The sequence below is a fragment of the Phlebotomus argentipes genome, unplaced genomic scaffold, assembly GCF_947086385.1.
Source record: "Phlebotomus argentipes unplaced genomic scaffold, Phlebotomus argentipes genome assembly contig_15, whole genome shotgun sequence".
Classification (NCBI taxonomy): Eukaryota; Metazoa; Arthropoda; class Insecta; order Diptera; family Psychodidae; genus Phlebotomus; species Phlebotomus argentipes.
This window is the reverse complement of record NW_026776181.1, coordinates 13,216,841-13,234,049: the sequence shown is the minus strand read 5'-3', so window position 1 is coordinate 13,234,049 and position 17,209 is coordinate 13,216,841. Positions and strand designations below refer to the sequence as shown.

The 17,209-nt window shown below is 41.9% G+C and overlaps 6 protein-coding genes across 6 annotated transcripts; 2 read left to right on the top strand and 4 right to left on the bottom strand.

Moving 5' to 3' along the window:
* Nucleotides 1–40: 40 nt before the first annotated feature.
* On the bottom strand, nucleotides 41–1,082 carry LOC132262027 (protein cornichon). The gene is made up of 2 exons (XM_059761143.1): nucleotides 813–1,082; nucleotides 41–751 (listed from the first exon to the last, which is right to left on the bottom strand). Exons 1-2 carry the CDS (start codon nucleotides 960–962, stop codon nucleotides 467–469), a joined length of 435 nt encoding a protein of 144 aa, XP_059617126.1. The 5' UTR covers nucleotides 963–1,082; the 3' UTR covers nucleotides 41–466.
* Nucleotides 1,083–1,183: 101 nt separating this feature from the next.
* On the bottom strand, nucleotides 1,184–4,133 carry LOC132262471 (uncharacterized). The gene is made up of 5 exons (XM_059761746.1): nucleotides 4,044–4,133; nucleotides 3,782–3,917; nucleotides 3,096–3,704; nucleotides 2,562–3,000; nucleotides 1,184–2,432 (listed from the first exon to the last, which is right to left on the bottom strand). Exons 2-5 carry the CDS (start codon nucleotides 3,827–3,829, stop codon nucleotides 1,261–1,263), a joined length of 2,268 nt encoding a protein of 755 aa, XP_059617729.1. The 5' UTR covers nucleotides 3,830–3,917; nucleotides 4,044–4,133; the 3' UTR covers nucleotides 1,184–1,260.
* A 223-nt stretch (nucleotides 4,134–4,356) lies between these two features.
* LOC132262470 (zinc finger protein 420-like) lies at nucleotides 4,357–5,726 on the bottom strand. The gene is made up of 2 exons (XM_059761745.1): nucleotides 5,658–5,726; nucleotides 4,357–5,593 (listed from the first exon to the last, which is right to left on the bottom strand). Exon 2 carries the CDS (start codon nucleotides 5,584–5,586, stop codon nucleotides 4,357–4,359), a length of 1,230 nt encoding a protein of 409 aa, XP_059617728.1. The 5' UTR covers nucleotides 5,587–5,593; nucleotides 5,658–5,726.
* Nucleotides 5,727–5,752: 26 nt separating this feature from the next.
* Nucleotides 5,753–7,308, top strand: LOC132263102 (ribosome biogenesis protein NOP53). The gene is made up of 3 exons (XM_059762682.1): nucleotides 5,753–5,965; nucleotides 6,029–6,199; nucleotides 6,265–7,308. The coding sequence occupies exons 1-3, from the start codon at nucleotides 5,847–5,849 to the stop codon at nucleotides 7,295–7,297; spliced, it is 1,323 nt and encodes a 440-aa protein (XP_059618665.1). The 5' UTR covers nucleotides 5,753–5,846; the 3' UTR covers nucleotides 7,298–7,308.
* On the bottom strand, nucleotides 7,307–8,496 carry LOC132263108 (transmembrane emp24 domain-containing protein 5). Its single transcript, XM_059762688.1, has one exon. It carries the CDS (start codon nucleotides 8,128–8,130, stop codon nucleotides 7,450–7,452), a length of 681 nt encoding a protein of 226 aa, XP_059618671.1. The 5' UTR covers nucleotides 8,131–8,496; the 3' UTR covers nucleotides 7,307–7,449.
* Nucleotides 8,497–8,751: 255 nt separating this feature from the next.
* Nucleotides 8,752–16,685, top strand: LOC132263104 (abhydrolase domain-containing protein 2). The gene is made up of 4 exons (XM_059762683.1): nucleotides 8,752–9,451; nucleotides 13,692–14,216; nucleotides 14,544–14,893; nucleotides 15,489–16,685. Exons 1-4 carry the CDS (start codon nucleotides 9,297–9,299, stop codon nucleotides 15,674–15,676), a joined length of 1,218 nt encoding a protein of 405 aa, XP_059618666.1. The 5' UTR covers nucleotides 8,752–9,296; the 3' UTR covers nucleotides 15,677–16,685.
* Nucleotides 16,686–17,209: the final 524 nt, after the last annotated feature.

The following is a 17,209-nucleotide window of genomic DNA, read 5'->3' as shown; positions in this document are numbered from 1 at the left end:
CGGTGAGTCAGAAAGGTCATAAAAAAGGAAAATCTTCAGCTTTTTGGCGAAATTCTTAATTTATTTCTCAATGGAAAAATTGATGAAAATCCGTGAAAATCGGTTTCTCTCTTGGCTATTATGTACAGAATCGCTGTATCTATATCTTGATTATTTTACGTGTAAATTGGGCCTTAGGAAAATCTGTTTATAATTCCCTCTCTAAGTCAATGAATTTCTTCAAGTATTTTGGGGAGAAATTGTGTTATTTTCGCAATAAATTACGTATCTACACTCTTCAATATCCATGAATCTACATTTTAGCATCAATTGAATCACAAAAGCCGTGAAAATGACCTCCAATGTGTGAGAAAATGTCCAAAATACAATGCGTCTGACACCGAAACAACACAAAATCTTACTAAGTTACTCGCTACGGATACCATCTGAGGAGCCCCAAGAGCAGGAGCTTGACTGTGAGGATGATTTATGTTGAAATAAGTGAGTAAATCATCCCGTAGAGGTAGTAGAAAAAGGAGAGAAGGTAGCAGGCTAGCTTAATCCATCCCTCGCGCTGGCATTTGGACAGGACGTCTGCGTTCATGATGCTGGTAGGATCATAAAGTCCCGGCCCACTCATCACTGGCCTCGTCTTGTACCTGTAGATGTGGTAGGCGATTAAGGGCAGATTGAGGGCCAATGAGAACCATTCGTGAGCCAGCAAGAACAGGAAATTGAAGAGGAAGTGTAGCAGATATTCAGGCAGGACAAGCTGAAAAGTGAAAAACAGACATGGAAGAATGTTCTGGAGCTGAAGATTATCGGATACTCACAGGATTGAGGGAATTACACTGATCAATGGGATTCTTGTAGTCTGTCTTTAGCTCGTCAAATGCGATCACGTGAAATATGGAGAAGAATATCAGGAAGGCATCTGCAATGAGTGCCACGATGTACGTGAATGCGGGAAAGTTGAAAGCCATCTCCCAGCGCGGTGATTATCTCACGAAATTCCTGGATTTTCCGCGTGTTTTCTGCAAACCAATTTTGCCTCTGATGCCGGATTGACAGCGCCCTGAAGAATTGAACTTGACATTTTTGCCTAACATTTTCAAATGCATTTCCGTTAATACAGTGAGAAAAATATGGAATGGACAGTTCTATTTTATGGAAAAGTATTTCTTCAGAGAACAAATCATCAGACTGAAATTTGTGTGATTTGTATTTAACCCAAATCCATAATACCAAAAATCTTAAATTCACTTCTTTCAACACTTAATCTTAATTTTCATCGGATGGATTTTCCTTCGCCTCTTCCTTCGAGGCTTTTGGTCGAATGAGATCAACGAGATGAACTTTGTTCGGATGAAAAATCTGGACATGAGCCTTGAGCACAATAAAGCAACTGAGTTTTACGAAGCAAACTGGGCATTTCACCTTTTCCAGCTTTTCCAATGTATTGTTCTTCTTCATGTGCCTTGTTATGTGCTCTGTTAGGTAACCATATGCCATCATTTTGCCACAAATATCACATTTTACGGCACCCTCTTTTACGTTATGCATTTTAACATGAAGACTCATGTTAAAGGAGTTTTTGAATGTCTTCCCACACAAATGACACTGATATGGTGACTCCTCCTGATGAAATGACTCTTTATGGAGTGCTAAACATGTTTTTGTGGTAAATCCTCTTTTACAAATGTCGCATTCCACAAAACTCTTCTTCAAATGCACCTTGTAAACGTGGTTACGTCTTGCCAGCCAATATGGGAATCTTTCATCACAATACTGGCATTTATGTCGCAGGAAGTTGTTATGCTGGTCCATGTGCTGATTGAAACTAGTTTCAGATCGAAAAATTCTTCCGCACTTAGGGCATTCGCGACTTAGTGGGCGTTTACTTGTGATAGGTCTATCTTCATCTGATGACTCATCAAAGTCCTCCTCCGGCCATTCAAAATCTTCTGACCCTTCTTGTTCATTTGGCTCCACTGCCTGTTCTTCTGGTTCACCGGGATTTTCTGCCTGTTCCTCTAGTTCATCATGTTCTTGTAGTTGATCTGACTCTTCTGACCTTATATCCTCTGGCTCATCATATTTTTGTAGCTGATCTGACGCTTCTGACTTTATCTCTTCCGATTCATCAAGGCTCGGCGGAGTTATGAATTCAATATTTGAGTCTTCTGAGCACTCGTCGAACATCACGCGAAGCTTATTCTCTGATTTCATGCATTTCTCTCGGAAATCGTAAGCCTGTGTTAACTGCTTCACGCAGCCAATGCAAATCTTTGATGGCATTCCTGGGTAGTTCTTGAAGGTGATTCCGACAATTTGGAAGTATATGTTGCAAAAAGGAATGCTGTTGTAAGCCATGTCCAAAAAGGGATGCAAATCCGTGCTCTTGGCCTGCAGACAGAAGCGACAAAGAATTTTCTCTTCCACGAGTTCTGAATCTAATGAAAAATAAAAGATAAGTTGAGGATAAATTGTCTTTTAACTTCTCTACTGTTCGGCCCCAATTTGTTAAGGAGCAAGACCAGAAGAAAATCTAATTTACTTTTTTCCCCATTTTTCCCATTTACCTGGAGTTTGGTAGACCTGAACTCCCTGAACTACTTCTTTTCTTGAGTTCTGTTGGAATGTAGAAGTCTCGGTAGACGTAGTGGCAATAGTAGTAGTAGGCTGAAGAACAGGAGAAGCTCTTGTGTCTGCCTCATCATTCGAAAATTTCGACTCGATGGAATTCGTATTATGGCATCTTTCTTTTCTTAAATAAAGGCAATGCTCAAACCATTTCCACTGAGGATGGTTTTCCCGGTGTCTCTTTCTCTCGTTCTTATAAAAACTTTTTTTCACATATTCGACAAGCTGCATAATTCTTTCTTCGGTCAGGTTTAAATTCTTTGCCATCTCTCGGATGGTATTCCGCCTGCGATTGACTGTCCTGTAATATTTGTGGCGTTTGTTCCACACAATCTCATTAACAGAAAGTTCCTTCAGAAATTTTCGCATGACTTCGTCCTGTAACGAGAAGAAAGAAAATTAATAAGAATCAACATGATTCATCTACTTTATGAAAGATTGTAAATTTAGGAGATAATTTAGAATCGACATACGGTAAGTCGAGCTTGATATTCTCCTCGTACTTTTTTCGGCGCGTCTGGAGCAGGATACAAATCCCGGGAATTCGAATTTTCAGGCAGAACTTTTTTAGTAAGAGTTCTACATCCGTTGTCAATAGTTGGCAACGTAATATCCTGGGGCTTAGGCGCTTCGCAACTGCGAATGGGAAGTGACTCTTCCAAGACGCTCGCTGTCTTGGCTTTCTGTGGCTCATGGGGTGTAGAATTCTTGGTAGAAGTAGTAGCAATAGTAGTGGGCTGAAGAGAAGCAGAAGCTTCCGCTTTTGCGTCTGCCTGGCCATCCGAAAATTGCAACTCCATAGAATTCGTATTTTGGCATCTTTCTTCTCTTAAAAAAATGCATTCGTCAAACCATTTCCACTGAGGATGGTTTTCCCGGTGTCTGTTTCTCTCGTTTTTATGAAAACTTTTTTTCACATATTCGACAAGCTGCATAATTTTTTCTGCGGTCAAGTTTAAATTCTTTGCAATCTTCCGGATGACCTTTCTCCTGAGGCTGACTGTGGTGTAATCTTTGTGGCGTCTGTTCCACAGAATCTCATTCACAGAAAGTTCATTTATGAACCTCTCCATGATTTCGTCCTGTAATGAGACAGAAAATTAGCAAGAATCAACTTGATGACATCGTAGATTTGGGACGTAATTTGGAAACTACATACGGAAACTCGAGGTTTATATTCTGCTTTCACTTTCACCGTTTTTGGCATGACTGGAGCAGTAAATAAAGCCGGGAAATTGTCACTTTTGTTAAATTGAGACTTGAGTAAAAGGCTCAGTGAGGCACAGATGAAAACCCTAAAAGTAAAAATAGAAAAGGTAAGAACAAAACACAGCTTGCATATCGCGTATAAAACAATTAATTTTATCACACTGTGGAATGCTGTAGTGTAGTAATTCTGTTTTTACATTTAAACCACTTACTTGTTCTATTTACGTTCACAAAATGCGAATTTTCCAAATATTTTCTGCGGTCAGTGTAGTTTGTTTACGATTGACGATTCAGCGTGCGTCTGCATGACAGTTCAACAGAGCAGCGCCCTACGTGGCAGAAAATGAAAACTCCGGAAACCCGCAATTCTGCTCCGGCCAGCGACCGAAAAATAATAAAAATTTGGCTTTGATTTGGCAAAAGTAAACTGAAGAAATATCTAGCAAACAGAGATGACTAATTGCATTTGGATGAAAACATTTTCTAATTTATTTTTGAATCATATGCTGAAAATTAAAAATCAACTTATCCTATTGCCTCTTCATTTTCTCTCAGTTTCTTCAGATATTTCTGGTTGACGATTGTTCCATCGGGCGGTAGGAGATGTACATCGCTGGGATGTAATTTTCTCACGTGTGTCTTCATGGAAAAGTTGCATGTGAATCCTTTCGAGCACACCGGGCAGATGTAGTTCCGCTCGTTGGTGTGAGTCCTCAAGTGCTGCTTGAGAGAGGCTGTGCTGTTCAGTAGTTTTCCGCATATTTCACAGGTCTTCTTCCCACTGTGGATCCTCTCGTGATCGCGCAGCTGGTCTGCCCTCTTGTACGTCTTGCCACACACGGCGCACTGATATGTCTTCAGGTTCAGGTGATCACCGCTGATGTGCTTGGTGAGGCTGTGCTGTGTGTAGAAGCCCTTTCCGCAGTGCGGGCACTCGCAGTGGAACTTCTTCAGGTGGACTTTGTAAGAGTGCGTTCGTCTCTGGAGCCAGGAAAAGAACTTCTTGCCACAGTCATAGCATTCGTACCGCTTGTTGTTCGTGTGCACTTTGTCCATGTGAGCATTGTAGCATTGTCGAGATGAGTAACTCCGACCACACTCTGGACAGGTGTGAACTTTCTTAGGCTTAATCTCCGTCTGCTTGCGCTCACTTGTCGCATTGCAGCCGTGCTTCTTGAACAACTCAATGCCTTTGAATTTTCCGTTGCATCTTCTGCATTGGATGTTCTTCGATTCCATCTCCTTCAGCTGCCGTCGGGAGAACTTGTGAACAATCCTCTTGGGTATCGCTGGCAATTCGTCTGTGGCTTCAATTGGCGATTCGGGCAGCTCTATTGACTTCATTTCATCAGACGCAGTCATTTTCGTGTCCACTGATTCACAAAGAGAATCCATGGTACTTTCGTCCAACTTCTCCTCTTCCTCAAATAGCTTCTCTTTGAATTCTATGGATTCATCAGCTTGCTGGGTTGTTATGAATTCAATGGGTGCTTCCTTGGCTTCCTCGTCCATCATCAAATCCTTTAATTTCTCCTCGGTTGCCAGACACTTCTCACGGAACTTGTATGCCTGCTTCATTTCTCCTTCGCAAGATTGACAAATTCTGCTGGGATACGTTGGATATTCCGTAAAAGTGATGCCCACTAGCTCAAAGTAGATGTTGAAGAATGGAATCATGTTGTAAGTCACATCCGGAAGGGGTTTCAAGGCATCACTGGATTGAAGGCAGAGTCGACAAATTGCCCAATCCTCCATTGTTGACCTGTTACAGAAGAAGATCTCATTGAGAAACTATTGCTTTTAGTACTGAAATATGCACCACTCACTTGGAAATTTCAGTAATATTATTGTTTTCCTTTCCGACACAAAACACAAGAGTGGCTGTCAAAATACGTTGTCATTTCTATCCGACTATCCAACTTATCCGGAACAGCTGATTGTGTGAGTGAGACGTGGGAAATTAACAACTCCACACGTGTATTCAGTTTTTCGCATTTTCTGTGCTCAAAATTACCATGAAAACTGTGAAAAAGAAGAAGGTGTCGAAGAAGAACAAGAGTTCTTGGCGGAAACATGTGGATATATCAGATGTGGACGGTTTCTTGGAGTCATCGCGACTTGAGGAAAGAATAGGGTTAGTTCTTCCTCGATTTTTGTTATATTTCGTGAATATATCTGTATTTTCACGATTTTCCAGGACTGTTGAGGATGTTCCGGACAGTGAACTGTTTCAAGTTGACAAAACACCCAGCAAGAAATCTCAGAATGCTTCCGTGAAGTCTAAACGTCGCGCTATAGCTTCCCGGCCACTGAAGTGTCTGTCTGGCTTGGAAAACGCCTCCAAGGTCACAGATCCCCTGAAGAACAGGTAATATTTTACCTACCCTCTATTAGTTGTGAATTTACAGAAATATTTTGCACCATTTTTCACAGGACGAAGGTTAAAAATTGCAAAAATGCCATGCGATTGAAGCATCCTTCGGCAAAAAAGGGAAAATCATCAAAACTTGAGGAAAAGAAACAGGATTTCGCTGAGGATCTTTGGAATGATGTTAAATCATCTGCGGAAGCAGGAAAGACAGACACAGGACTGGACAGCGAGTGGTTCTCCGAGAAATTGGTGGAACATCATTTGAGAGACACTGGAAAGGCTCCCTTCAAGGTTCCCAATACTGCACGCCAGGTAACATCGAAACTGAAGGCTTTCGAGAGTCCTCATCCGGGAACGAGTTACAATCCCAGGAAAGACGATCACAGGCAATTGCTGAACGATGTTATCAAGAACGAGGAGACGTTGATGAAGAAGGACGCACATCTGGACAGAGTGACAACGAAGATGTTCAGCAAAGTAGCGCCTGAGGAGAGAGACAGGCAATTGCTGCAGGAAATGTCCGCAGGTTTGGGCTTTGACGTGGAGATCAAGCAGGAGGATGAGATAAAGAAGGAGTTCCCAGAAGAAGACACCGTGGGATCGATAAATCCTCCTGTTGAGCGGAAACCGAAGAGTAAGAAGGCGCAAAAGAAGAAGGCAGAGGAGATTAAGCGTCGGGAATTGGTGAAGAAGAGCAAGATTGAGAAGAAGAAGATTAGCGATATTGTCCGGATTGGACAGCTGAAGCAGTCCATTGTGAAGAAGGAAATGAAGCTGGCTAACAGAAGAAACAAGGAGGATAAGGAGGAAGCCGAGAAGGCCTTTAAGCCCCGACGATTGGGCCATCGGGCCTTCAAAGAGCCCGACGTTGATGTGGCGTATCCAGAAGAGGTGACTGGAAATCTGAGGACGACGAAGAATCAGGGAAGCGTCCTGAAAGATCGCTATGTGAGCCTGGGAAGACGAAATATGCTGGCGCCCAGCAAGAGACAAGGCGTCAGGAGACGCCACAAGGTGAAGAGATATGTGAGGAACACGCACAAGTGCGCCATGGAGAAGCCCATCAACACCTATCAGCCCGGAAAGAAGAAATAAATCGGTGAATTCGATTAAAATAGAGACGTTTTATTGGTATGTGACTGGCATGAGTGATCATTTGACCGGTTGAAATGGCATTTGGTTGGATGACATGACGTTGTTCTTTGGCGATATTTCACTAGATGTTCATGGCGCCTCCTGGCCAGGCACTAAGAAAGCTTGGTCCAGATTTTGTGCACCTTTGAGTTTGTGTCAAAGAGACTTCTTACCATGATGACTTGAATAGTTCCCACGGCAACCATAGCGACCACCTGAAAAAACGACCAGGCATTCACCTTAAAGTAGTTCTCCTCCGCCACGTTGCGATCCCTCGCCTCGAACGATCTCAGCAGATCCTGCAACTGGCGCGCTCGCGTCAGATGAGTCCTGATACGCACGATGGACTCCTGAATGTCCTGCACTTTCATGTCGTACACCTCTTCCGGACGCAATCCCTCGAAGTCCTCCCATTTGTTCTCCTCATCCACCTCACCATCTTTCTCCACGATTAATTCAAAGAACACCGTCTTGCGACTGAAGGAGCTGAAGGTGTTGTCGAAGCAGAACTTGTAGTCTCCGGACACTTTTGCCTCATGCCGATGAATGTTGTCTGAGCGCTTGTAGTCCACGAAGATGACTTTGCTCATGGGGTCGAATAGTTCAAAGCTCACATCCAAATCTCCGTGGCCCCCATCGATCACCTGGTAGTCGAGGTCGATAGTCTCGCCGAGCTTGACGCTGTGGAAAAAACATAGCTTCGAGCCGGCGTCAATGGTGGTAGTCATTTCCGTGTTGTACGCCCCAATCGATCGCATAAGCACGTAGAAGAACGCAAATGCAATTCCCTTCATTTTTGCCTAGACTGGAATACTTCGTAACACGTATACGAGCAGGAAAGCACCTTTTTGCAAGATTTTGCACACAATTGTATATCTACAATGGCGGCTCCGGGGTCTTGTCAGCAGAACAATGAGGTTATGCGCGTTGTGTTGGCAGCACTGGTATGTTGGAAAATCCAATTGCAGCCGATTGCATCAAATTTTCAGGATTTCACGCAGATTTTACAATGTTCTGTTAAATTTTCAGATGTATTTCTCAAGGCTGAAGTCTATAGTTAGATTTTCTTCAAAGTTTTGCGAATGACGAAGAAACGCGAATGAGAAATTCTTCAATAAAAAATTTTAGAGGGGTAGCGAATGGGAAATTTCCCCTTTTCAATTACATTTTAAAATATATCACTATAACGACCACTTCTTTGCTTCTTTTCACTGAGCCACAGAGAAGCGGAGGAGGTATTCTTTTACTTAATCATTTTCCTACGCCGCAATAATGGATCTATTGCTCGCTCTCATTATTTTGGAGTATTTTGTCATCAACCGGTAAAATTACTTTAACGATATATCGACTGGAGTCTGGAAAATTTCCCAGCTGTTCCGATGCGCCCTCGTGAGACAGCGGCTCAACTCGGTAACATCAGTGCAAGCAAACAGCGAGTGGAAAAGGCCAGAAAATCTTGGCGAAAACGCCTCTCTACTCGCGATGAGGGCACCAGTTTAGACAACAGTGTGGTGTGGACATGTCGAGCTGCCCTTCCCACAAATAATCCCTCAGTTGCACTGTGGCTGTCCCAGTGAGAGTGCTCCAGTCAAAACAGAGTTTGGATCTCGGTTTGGGTGTTTTCCATATGAGGGCTTTTCTGAGTCATTTCATAACTATGCAATTGCATTGAAACTTTTCCACACGACAAGACTATATTGGAAAATTGCGTGACTTTTTCCCACCTCCTCCCAGTGCGATAGATTTTTCCTTGAGACAGTGATTAGTGGCGAACGCGACGAGATAGATTTGTTGTGTCCGGAAGGCTCGCTGGCGGGCAGTTTTTCATGCCGGAAGGCACGCAAGTCTCTCGTCTGGACACTGTCTAACCGCGTGGAAGGTCACCGGCTAAGAAAGTGAATTGAAGAACTCCAGAGGCAGGACTTTCTTCGTGATCATCCTGGATTCAATCACTCCCACAATGTCTCCAGCATTCCTCACGGCAATCGCCGTGATCCTGTGCATCCTCTTCCGCCTGCTGAACGTCAACAGCCAGCCCGCGAAGCCACACGTGTGGTGCGTGGACGGAACCTTCATGGACACCATCTACAAGATCGCTCCGCTGCTTCGTGATCCGTGAGTTGACGCACATTTTCTAAACACTATCACTTTCTTCGGTGAATGCATTAAAATGCGTGTGGTCATTTTTGGGCACTTTCACTGAAAGCCACCGCCATCCGAATGGTGGGAACGGGCATTTCTTTTGGCCACTCTCACTCTCAGAAACTTCCCAGCTTGGCGGAAGCTCGGGCAGCCAAGGAAAGACCTTGACAGGGTGGAATGAGTCACGGCGGAGCTTTTCACGCTATGGTTTTCCAAGGGAAAATACAAGAGTGGCACAAAGGCAATCGAGTGCTAATGGAAAAATGTGGCCACAGATGTCATATTTTATTATATTCCACTGAAGACATCGCGGAAGTCCCTGTTCTGCTCGACAGAGTTGACAGAGAAGACATGAGCCAATTCCAACCACTTATTTGCAAACTTATTTGCTACTAAAACTGTCCCAATAAGGTTTTTTTTTTCTCTTTTCCCACTTCACATGACAAATACGTTTCGAGCAAAAAAATCAACTAATTGGAATTCTTGGCAATACACTTGATATGATGATAATAATCGTGGCCTGAATGACTGGAGATGGTTGAAATGAATTCACTGTCAAGTTCATTCAAGATGAGATTAAACTGCAAGACACCCCAGATTTGTGGCTGAAACTTACGTAAATTGAATAGTCAATTGAGTTTTTCTTATAAAAAATTAATTGCTAGGCTTTGGCGGTGTTGCTTTTGCAACCGTGGGCGATTTTGGCTAGAGTTGTGGCTGACTTAGATAGGAGATCAAATTGAGATAGCGATTAAAAGGGAAGCGCCACAATGTTCAAAATTGCGATCCAAGCATATAAGTAGATTAGAAATCTCAGATCTTTAAATCTGTGCAATCAATCTATCAAAAAACATTCTTCATCAGCTCTACTTGGAACAGTTCAAAATGAAATCGATAGATAAACTTTCTTTTTGCTGCGTAATCTTTCTGCGTAAAATTAATCTCAGATCCGCTTCTTATCAAAGTCACGAAAGCCATAATTGTAAATTCCACTCGCTATCGAAACTCCACAGTTTCCATGTGAAATTTATCGCAAACATATGGCACGAGGGTGAAGATTTTGGCTCATTAGGCCCTTAATCGTGTGGTACAAAACCCAAAACTTCTGGCGAATGTCTCTGTCAGCAAAACCAGCAGCGTTTTAGAGTAATATCAAATTTATTACAGGAAAATTTGACAATAATACCGGTGATAAAAGGGTTTCTAAATTGTATAAGCTTGAGATGATCATTCCTTCTTGGGCATATTCTTCCTCGGAGAACGACTTCTCTTTCGGTTGGCTGATTTCTTGCGTTTGCTGGATGTTGAGCGCTTCTTGGACGATGAGCGCTTGCGAGGACTTTTTGCAGTTTGGGCGTGTTTCTTAGTCTGCCTTCTTGTGCTCACAGCATCCTGAGGAGCCTGATTTGCCACGTCCGGAGTTGTGTTTTCCATCTTCTTGATGTTTTCAGACAGTGCAGCAAAAGCTCGTGCGCAACGATAGAAAAATCAGTGAAAAGTGTCTTTTGTTTGACCGATTGCTTTGACTGTGATCTTGAATTTGACCTGAAATCCCCAAACACCTCATTCAGTCCATCGCCATGTGCCTTATTTTCCCATAACCGCCTGAGGTGTCTAAGGCGATTCGTGGGGCTAAAAGCACTGCTGAAAAATTGAACATTTCGTGTTGAACGGAAATTGATGGACGACGCAATCGATCGGCAGGGCAATTGAAATGTTACTTGCGTGGGTCTGAGTAATTCCCATTAATAAATGATAACGTGAGACTCTTCAATGCTCGGCAGCATGGGTTCGCTTATTTAGCCGGCTTCTTATCACTCGCCTGACTCACTCAGTTGACGGCTAATACTTTTTAAATTAGCAATAGTGAATTATTACAGTGGCTCTCTTGCTATTTTCAAATTGCCATCAGTCTAATTTTATCGTCAACAATATGTGCCACTCTCTTTCCAACCCATTCAGGTCCAATTGCCGCGCGTGATGGGCAATTTGTGTGAATTCATGAAATTGACTTCACTGGATCGTACGATTCCTGGGGCGAGTCGCTATGTTAGGTTTGGATGACTGTCCATGAGGAGATTTAAATGGAATGAAATTAATACGCATCAATTTGACGCAATTGCTTCTGGATGGCAAAAAAGATTGCAAACACTTTTCACTTCTGCGCTGACACAGCGGTTCACAATGCAATTTTTCATGCACATATTATGGCTTTTGTGCATATATCGAAAGAGGTCAATAAAAGCGCGATGTTGTGCAGAAAATGAGGTATAACTCTCCAATTGACTGATTCTCAGTATTGACACTTCATTGGCTTTCATTCTCATAGCGGTGAAAATATTGTGGCAAAGAAAATTGTGATTATATTGAAGGGTAAAAGTGTGCCTTTTGTCTCTTTTCTTTTGTCTGTGTCAAGATATGAATGGACATGAGGAAAATTGAGAGTGGCAATTTTATGGACTGCAAAACTGCCATCAGTCACACTATCGCCGACCTTTCATGCTGACCCTGATATGAAATATAATTATAGGTGATTGAACGAGCGAGAATGAAAACAGTCTTATCAAGTGGTATTGTTGACTGTGTTTTTTTCATCCTAAAATTGCACTTGAAGTGTTAAAAGTTGGTATTTCTCACATTAGCTCTTTTCTAAGGTCGCGCTATGTTTGGTATTTCTAGATTGACATCAAGTTGAGCACAGAAACGCAGCTCCGCATGAGAATTTGCAAGAAAATCACATGTGAATGTTATCAGAACTTTTCATGTGCAATTTACGACTTTCAGTCAAGTCACTGATGAAGTGATTTATTAATTCATAATGTTTGTATGGAAAGGAAAGCACTTTAGAAATACTATTTAATATTCAGCACATTCAGTATCAGAAAGTTTCCTTCCCATGGTAAATATTTAATTGATTGATATTGATAACCAATTGAAAAATGCAGTGCATTTGTGTGTGTGTGTGTGTATATGTGTGAAAAGGAGAAGAGGAAAATTCTTCAATCTCGATAAATTTGTATTCGACACTCGTCATTATTCCAAAAATACCTTCTCTTTGTGGCTTTTCTGTAAGCGCTTTACAATATTTTGCGCCACAAAGCATTACTCCATATCGTTCAAGTTCAACTGAAAAAGATAAAGTCTATTTGTCAAGAGGTAATTTCTTCCGTAATATTGAGGTGAGAAATTTCTAATTACACTGTTTTCTACAGAAGTTGTAAAAGTATTTTATAGTTTGAATTATTTGGAGACAATTTGGGGCACTTGTGTCACCAAGAATCAGGTGAAATTCACATTTTGGGACTTTGAGAACTCGCTGTAGTGGAAATACTTTACAAAATATATTCACGCTGGATGATTAATGGTGAGGAAGTGACAGAAAATCAACACTTTAGAGCGGAAAATTTATCAGACACTCAAAGAGGTGTAAAAAAATTGTGCGATAGTGTGCATGGAAGAGCTATCAAAAGACGATGACTCAAAAGTTTGTTCTTCTGGGAAAGTAATTAAGTTCTCCTTGAAAACGATGCAGTCCTGGTTTCTTGACATTGTTTAATGATTCTTTGAAAAGGGATGCTTTTGAAATATGATGAATATACTGGAAAATTGTCTTTGTCAGCAAAACTCTCAGACTTTTAATGTAATTACGCAAGAATTTATTACAGTAAGATTTGGAAATAATGCCAATGATAAATGATTCCAAAATTGAAGATAATCATTCCTTCTTTTGCATTATCCTTCTCGGAGAACGATTTTTCTTTGGACTGGCTGATCTCTTGCGTTTCCTGGATGTCGAGCGCTTCTTGGACGATGAGCGCTTGCGAGGACTTTTTGCAGTTTGGGCGTGTTTCTTAGTCTGCCTTCTTGTGCTCACAGCATCCTGAGGAGCCTGATTTGCCATGTCCGGAGTTGAGTTTTCCATCTTCTTGATGTTTTCTGACAGGGCAGCAAAAGCTGGTGCGCAACGATAGAAAAATCAGTGAAAAGTGTCTTTTGTCTGATCGATTGCTTTGACTGTGTTCTCGAAATTATTTTAGGGAATATTTCTGGCAACTAAAATCTATTGGTCGCGATCCAATGCATTCAAAGGAGAAATCGATCAATTGATGATGAATTGTGGTTGCATAAGTGCGCCTCCACGTGCTCATAAGAGTGCATTCTCTCTATTTTAGTCAGCGCGATATTACATGATGGCTTTTCTCTTTCTCATCAGCTACGTTCCGACACGGCTATGGGGCTTCAGCGGACACGTCCAGACCATTGTGCACAGCATCGTGGGTCGTGTGAAATGTCCATGGTCGCTGGGCGAGAGGATCTATCTCAAACTGACGGACAACTCCACGCTCACGTACGATCTGTATCAGTCTCTGATTGAGCATGAAGACGATATTACGGTGGCTATTTGTCCGGGCATCGGCAACTCATCGGAGAGCGTGTACATCCGGACGTTCGTCCACTACGCCCAGTGCCATGGATACAGATGCGCGGTGCTGAATCACATTGGCGCCCTGCAGAGTGTCCAGGTGACTTCCACGCGGATCTTCACGTACGGCCACACGGGCGACTTCACCGAGATGATCAACAGCCTCACGAAAAAGTATCCGTCCACCAACATTGTCGCCGTGGGCTTCAGTCTCGGTGGGAATCTCGTGACTAAGTACATGGGCGAGGCGGACGTGGCGCGTCCCAAGAACATTATCGGCGGTGTGTCGATTTGCCAAGGCTACAATGCTGTTGAGTGAGTATTTTGCCGCATAAAACCACCCTTGCGTTGATCAACAGTCGCGTTTTATCTTCCGTGAGTTTGGCAATATTATGAAATGTGTCGAATGTTGAGGAGCTTTCACTATTAATTGATCATTTCAATGCACATCCAACGACGCGTTCGCACCTATTAGATATTGTAATTAATGTTGAGAAAACCTCTTGTTGCATAAAAACTTCCGAGAGCGCTTTTCCCCCAATTTCATCGTGTCAGCGAAATGCCGATGAAATTGGGAGCCGCCGTGAAGCTCATTGAGTGGGCCTGGCGAGTGAAATTGAGTAGAGTTCTTTCGCATGGCAGGGCGACAAATTGGCTGCTCAATTGGCAGAACTTCCGCCGCTTCTATCTCTATGTAATGACGGAGAATGTGAAGCAGATCATCATGAAGCACCGGCAAATGCTCCTCTCGGACGACGTGAAGCAGCGATGCAAGCTCAATGAGCGGGACATTGTGGCCGCCGCGACACTCCCAGAACTCGACGAGGCGTACACGCGACGCGTGCACAACTTCCAGTCTGTCAAGGAGTTGTACAATTGGAGTTCGTGCATCAACTATCTGCAGAACATCGACACGCCGATGGTCTTCTTCAACGCCAAAGACGATCCGCTGGTGCCCGAGGACCTGCTGAAGCCCATCCGTGAGTTTGCATGTGAGTATCTTGTCAATTGAGACCTGGTAAATTGCTTCGGAAAATTTATTTAACCCCTGATTCACATTGGCAAATTGTCGCAAGCAGAGAGAGAGAGAGAGAGGGCGAGGGAGAGTGAGAGCAGTAATTCAATTAATTGGGTGAGATGAGGTGATCGTCAATTGTCGAATGTGTTTTATTGCCTGGAGAGGATTTAGATAGGAATTATAGTTGTGAGAGCCGGAAGAGAAAAGTTGACTTGAGTGATTTTAGAGTTAATTTTCCGTAAAAATACGCATAGATTGGAATCGCAAAAATTGCCTATTTGGCTGATCCATTAAAGTTCCATCTCATCAACTCTGGAGTTCAGACTTTGACTTGTAATAGAATATGGTTTTATCTCCAGCCTTGGAATCGTTCCAGATTAACAAGAAGCACTCTCATAAAGAAAATAGCTAAAGATAGCAAAATTCTTTCTCTTATAATCGGACCAGACATAAAATGTCAATTATTTAATTTGGACTTCTTCAGAAAGCCTTTGCAATCCGTAACAACTCGCCAGAACATTACTAGAAGTGCTGATTGAAGAACAATTCTGCTTTTTCTCCACTTTCAGCGGAAAAATCGCATACGATGTATGTGGAACTGGCTCATGGCGGGCACCTGGGCTTCTACGAGGGCGGCCTAATCTATCCGAATCCAGTAACATGGCTCGATCGTGCTCTTGTAGCTGTGATAGGCGGCCTCGTGCTGGCTCACAATGATTTCCAGAGCAAGAGTCGTGCCGCGCTTGCGACGTCTTAAGACCAAATCGCAACATTCGTCACGCCCATCCATCAAGTTTCCTGCATTACTTGAACCAGTTGTTTTATAAACTTTTATACATCAACATTATTTAACAAAACTCATGTGAATTTATGTGGAAAGAAAAATCTCTCAAGTCCTTTGTTTATCTAGTGACAAAAAGGATTCAAAGAATCAAAAGACACGTGTTTCTTAGTTTGTAAGGTAAATTAATTCGAATTGCTGGTTCTGCAGAGATGCAATGAGGGGAATATGAAGTACGATGCTTTGCAGAAATTCTCTTTTCGTCGTTTAACAATGACGATGCCACAAGATTGCTACCTTCATTTGCTGCGCAGATGAATTCTTACAAGTTCATCATTTCTAATTGATAGTTTGTGCGAAGGAAGAGTGAGAGAGAGAGAGAGAGAAGCGGGCTAGAAAGTGACTTTATGTGTGAGATCCTCTGCAAAGGAAATGAGTTGGGAAATTGCGTTGCTCAACATGATGAGCTTGAAAGGCTTGATAGCATTATAATGATAAAACTGTATTGGAGAATATTTAAATGTGTGACTTGAATGTTTCCCCACCAGAAGACACGTATCAAATCCAGTTGATGTTTTCCTCTGTTAAGCATAGATTTCGCTCCCCAGTGTGTATTTTGTGAGGCATCAAATGCCAGGAATCTTTTGGAACTATCATAAATGGATTCTTAATGTTACGTTCCTAACGTAAATATGTCTACTAAATGGCGTGAAATATCTATTTAATCACACATAATGTGAACAAAATATCCATGTATAGAGAATATAAATAGAAAGGAAGGGAGGAAGGAAGGATATCAAGTGAAATGTTGAGAAAAAAAAGTGTTTCAATCACCAAAATGACTGAGAAAAAGACCTTTTAGTAGAGTAGAGAAAAAAACCGATTAAAAAACTTTTAGATGAGGTATTAAAAATTGGCGGAGAAAAATTCACGATCATACGGAGTGGTTCTTTAAGGCTCGTGATGTTCTTTGCAACAGAGTTAAGAGAGAAGAAGAAGTCACTATAACATTTCCCTTGATTTTGTAACAAAAATTCAATCAAAATGTTCTGTATTTTGTCGTGTAGACACGAAATGAAAAGCAAGACATTCCTGAGTTTATTTTTCAAGTATAATATTAATAAGACACAAATTGAGATTAATTGGCAAATTTATACAAAGAAAAGAGTGTATTTCTGTGAACAAGAATGACAATATATTTTATAGTGATTAATGAGGAAGTTCTAGGATTATAAGAAGGTGAATCATTTCTATATCTTGTTTATCCTAATGTTCTTTTCGACATTCTCTTGAAAGAAAAAGAAAGCATAATTTTTCTGATTAGGCAAGCATTGTGGCGAAAAGGACTGACAAAATTGCTAAAAATTGGCTTGGAGAAAATATTGTAAAAGAAATTTTGGTGCCTTTAACTTGAGTTTTTTCAACAAGATATCGATAGAAAATTGAACTGTGCTTTGAGGATTGTTATTTGATGATTGAAAATCAAGAGTGAATTATCTTGACATTTCT

Coding starts and splice junctions, on each gene's coding strand:
- LOC132262027 (XM_059761143.1), bottom strand. CDS start 962: ATGGCTTTCAACTTTCCCGCATTCACGTACATCGTGGCACTCATTGCA. Junction 752..812: donor AGTGTAATTCCCTCAATCCT/GTGAGTATCCGA, acceptor TTCACTTTTCAG/CTTGTCCTGCCTGAATATCT.
- LOC132262471 (XM_059761746.1), bottom strand. CDS start 3,829: ATGCCAAAAACGGTGAAAGTGAAAGCAGAATATAAACCTCGAGTTTCC. Junction 3,705..3,781: donor AATATAAACCTCGAGTTTCC/GTATGTAGTTTC, acceptor GTCTCATTACAG/GACGAAATCATGGAGAGGTT. Junction 3,001..3,095: donor AATATCAAGCTCGACTTACC/GTATGTCGATTC, acceptor TTCTCGTTACAG/GACGAAGTCATGCGAAAATT.
- LOC132262470 (XM_059761745.1), bottom strand. CDS start 5,586: ATGGAGGATTGGGCAATTTGTCGACTCTGCCTTCAATCCAGTGATGCC.
- LOC132263102 (XM_059762682.1), top strand. CDS start 5,847: ATGAAAACTGTGAAAAAGAAGAAGGTGTCGAAGAAGAACAAGAGTTCT. Junction 5,966..6,028: donor CGACTTGAGGAAAGAATAGG/GTTAGTTCTTCC, acceptor ACGATTTTCCAG/GACTGTTGAGGATGTTCCGG. Junction 6,200..6,264: donor ACAGATCCCCTGAAGAACAG/GTAATATTTTAC, acceptor CATTTTTCACAG/GACGAAGGTTAAAAATTGCA.
- LOC132263108 (XM_059762688.1), bottom strand. CDS start 8,130: ATGAAGGGAATTGCATTTGCGTTCTTCTACGTGCTTATGCGATCGATT.
- LOC132263104 (XM_059762683.1), top strand. CDS start 9,297: ATGTCTCCAGCATTCCTCACGGCAATCGCCGTGATCCTGTGCATCCTC. Junction 14,217..14,543: donor CAAGGCTACAATGCTGTTGA/GTGAGTATTTTG, acceptor TTCGCATGGCAG/GGCGACAAATTGGCTGCTCA. Junction 14,894..15,488: donor GCCCATCCGTGAGTTTGCAT/GTGAGTATCTTG, acceptor CTCCACTTTCAG/CGGAAAAATCGCATACGATG.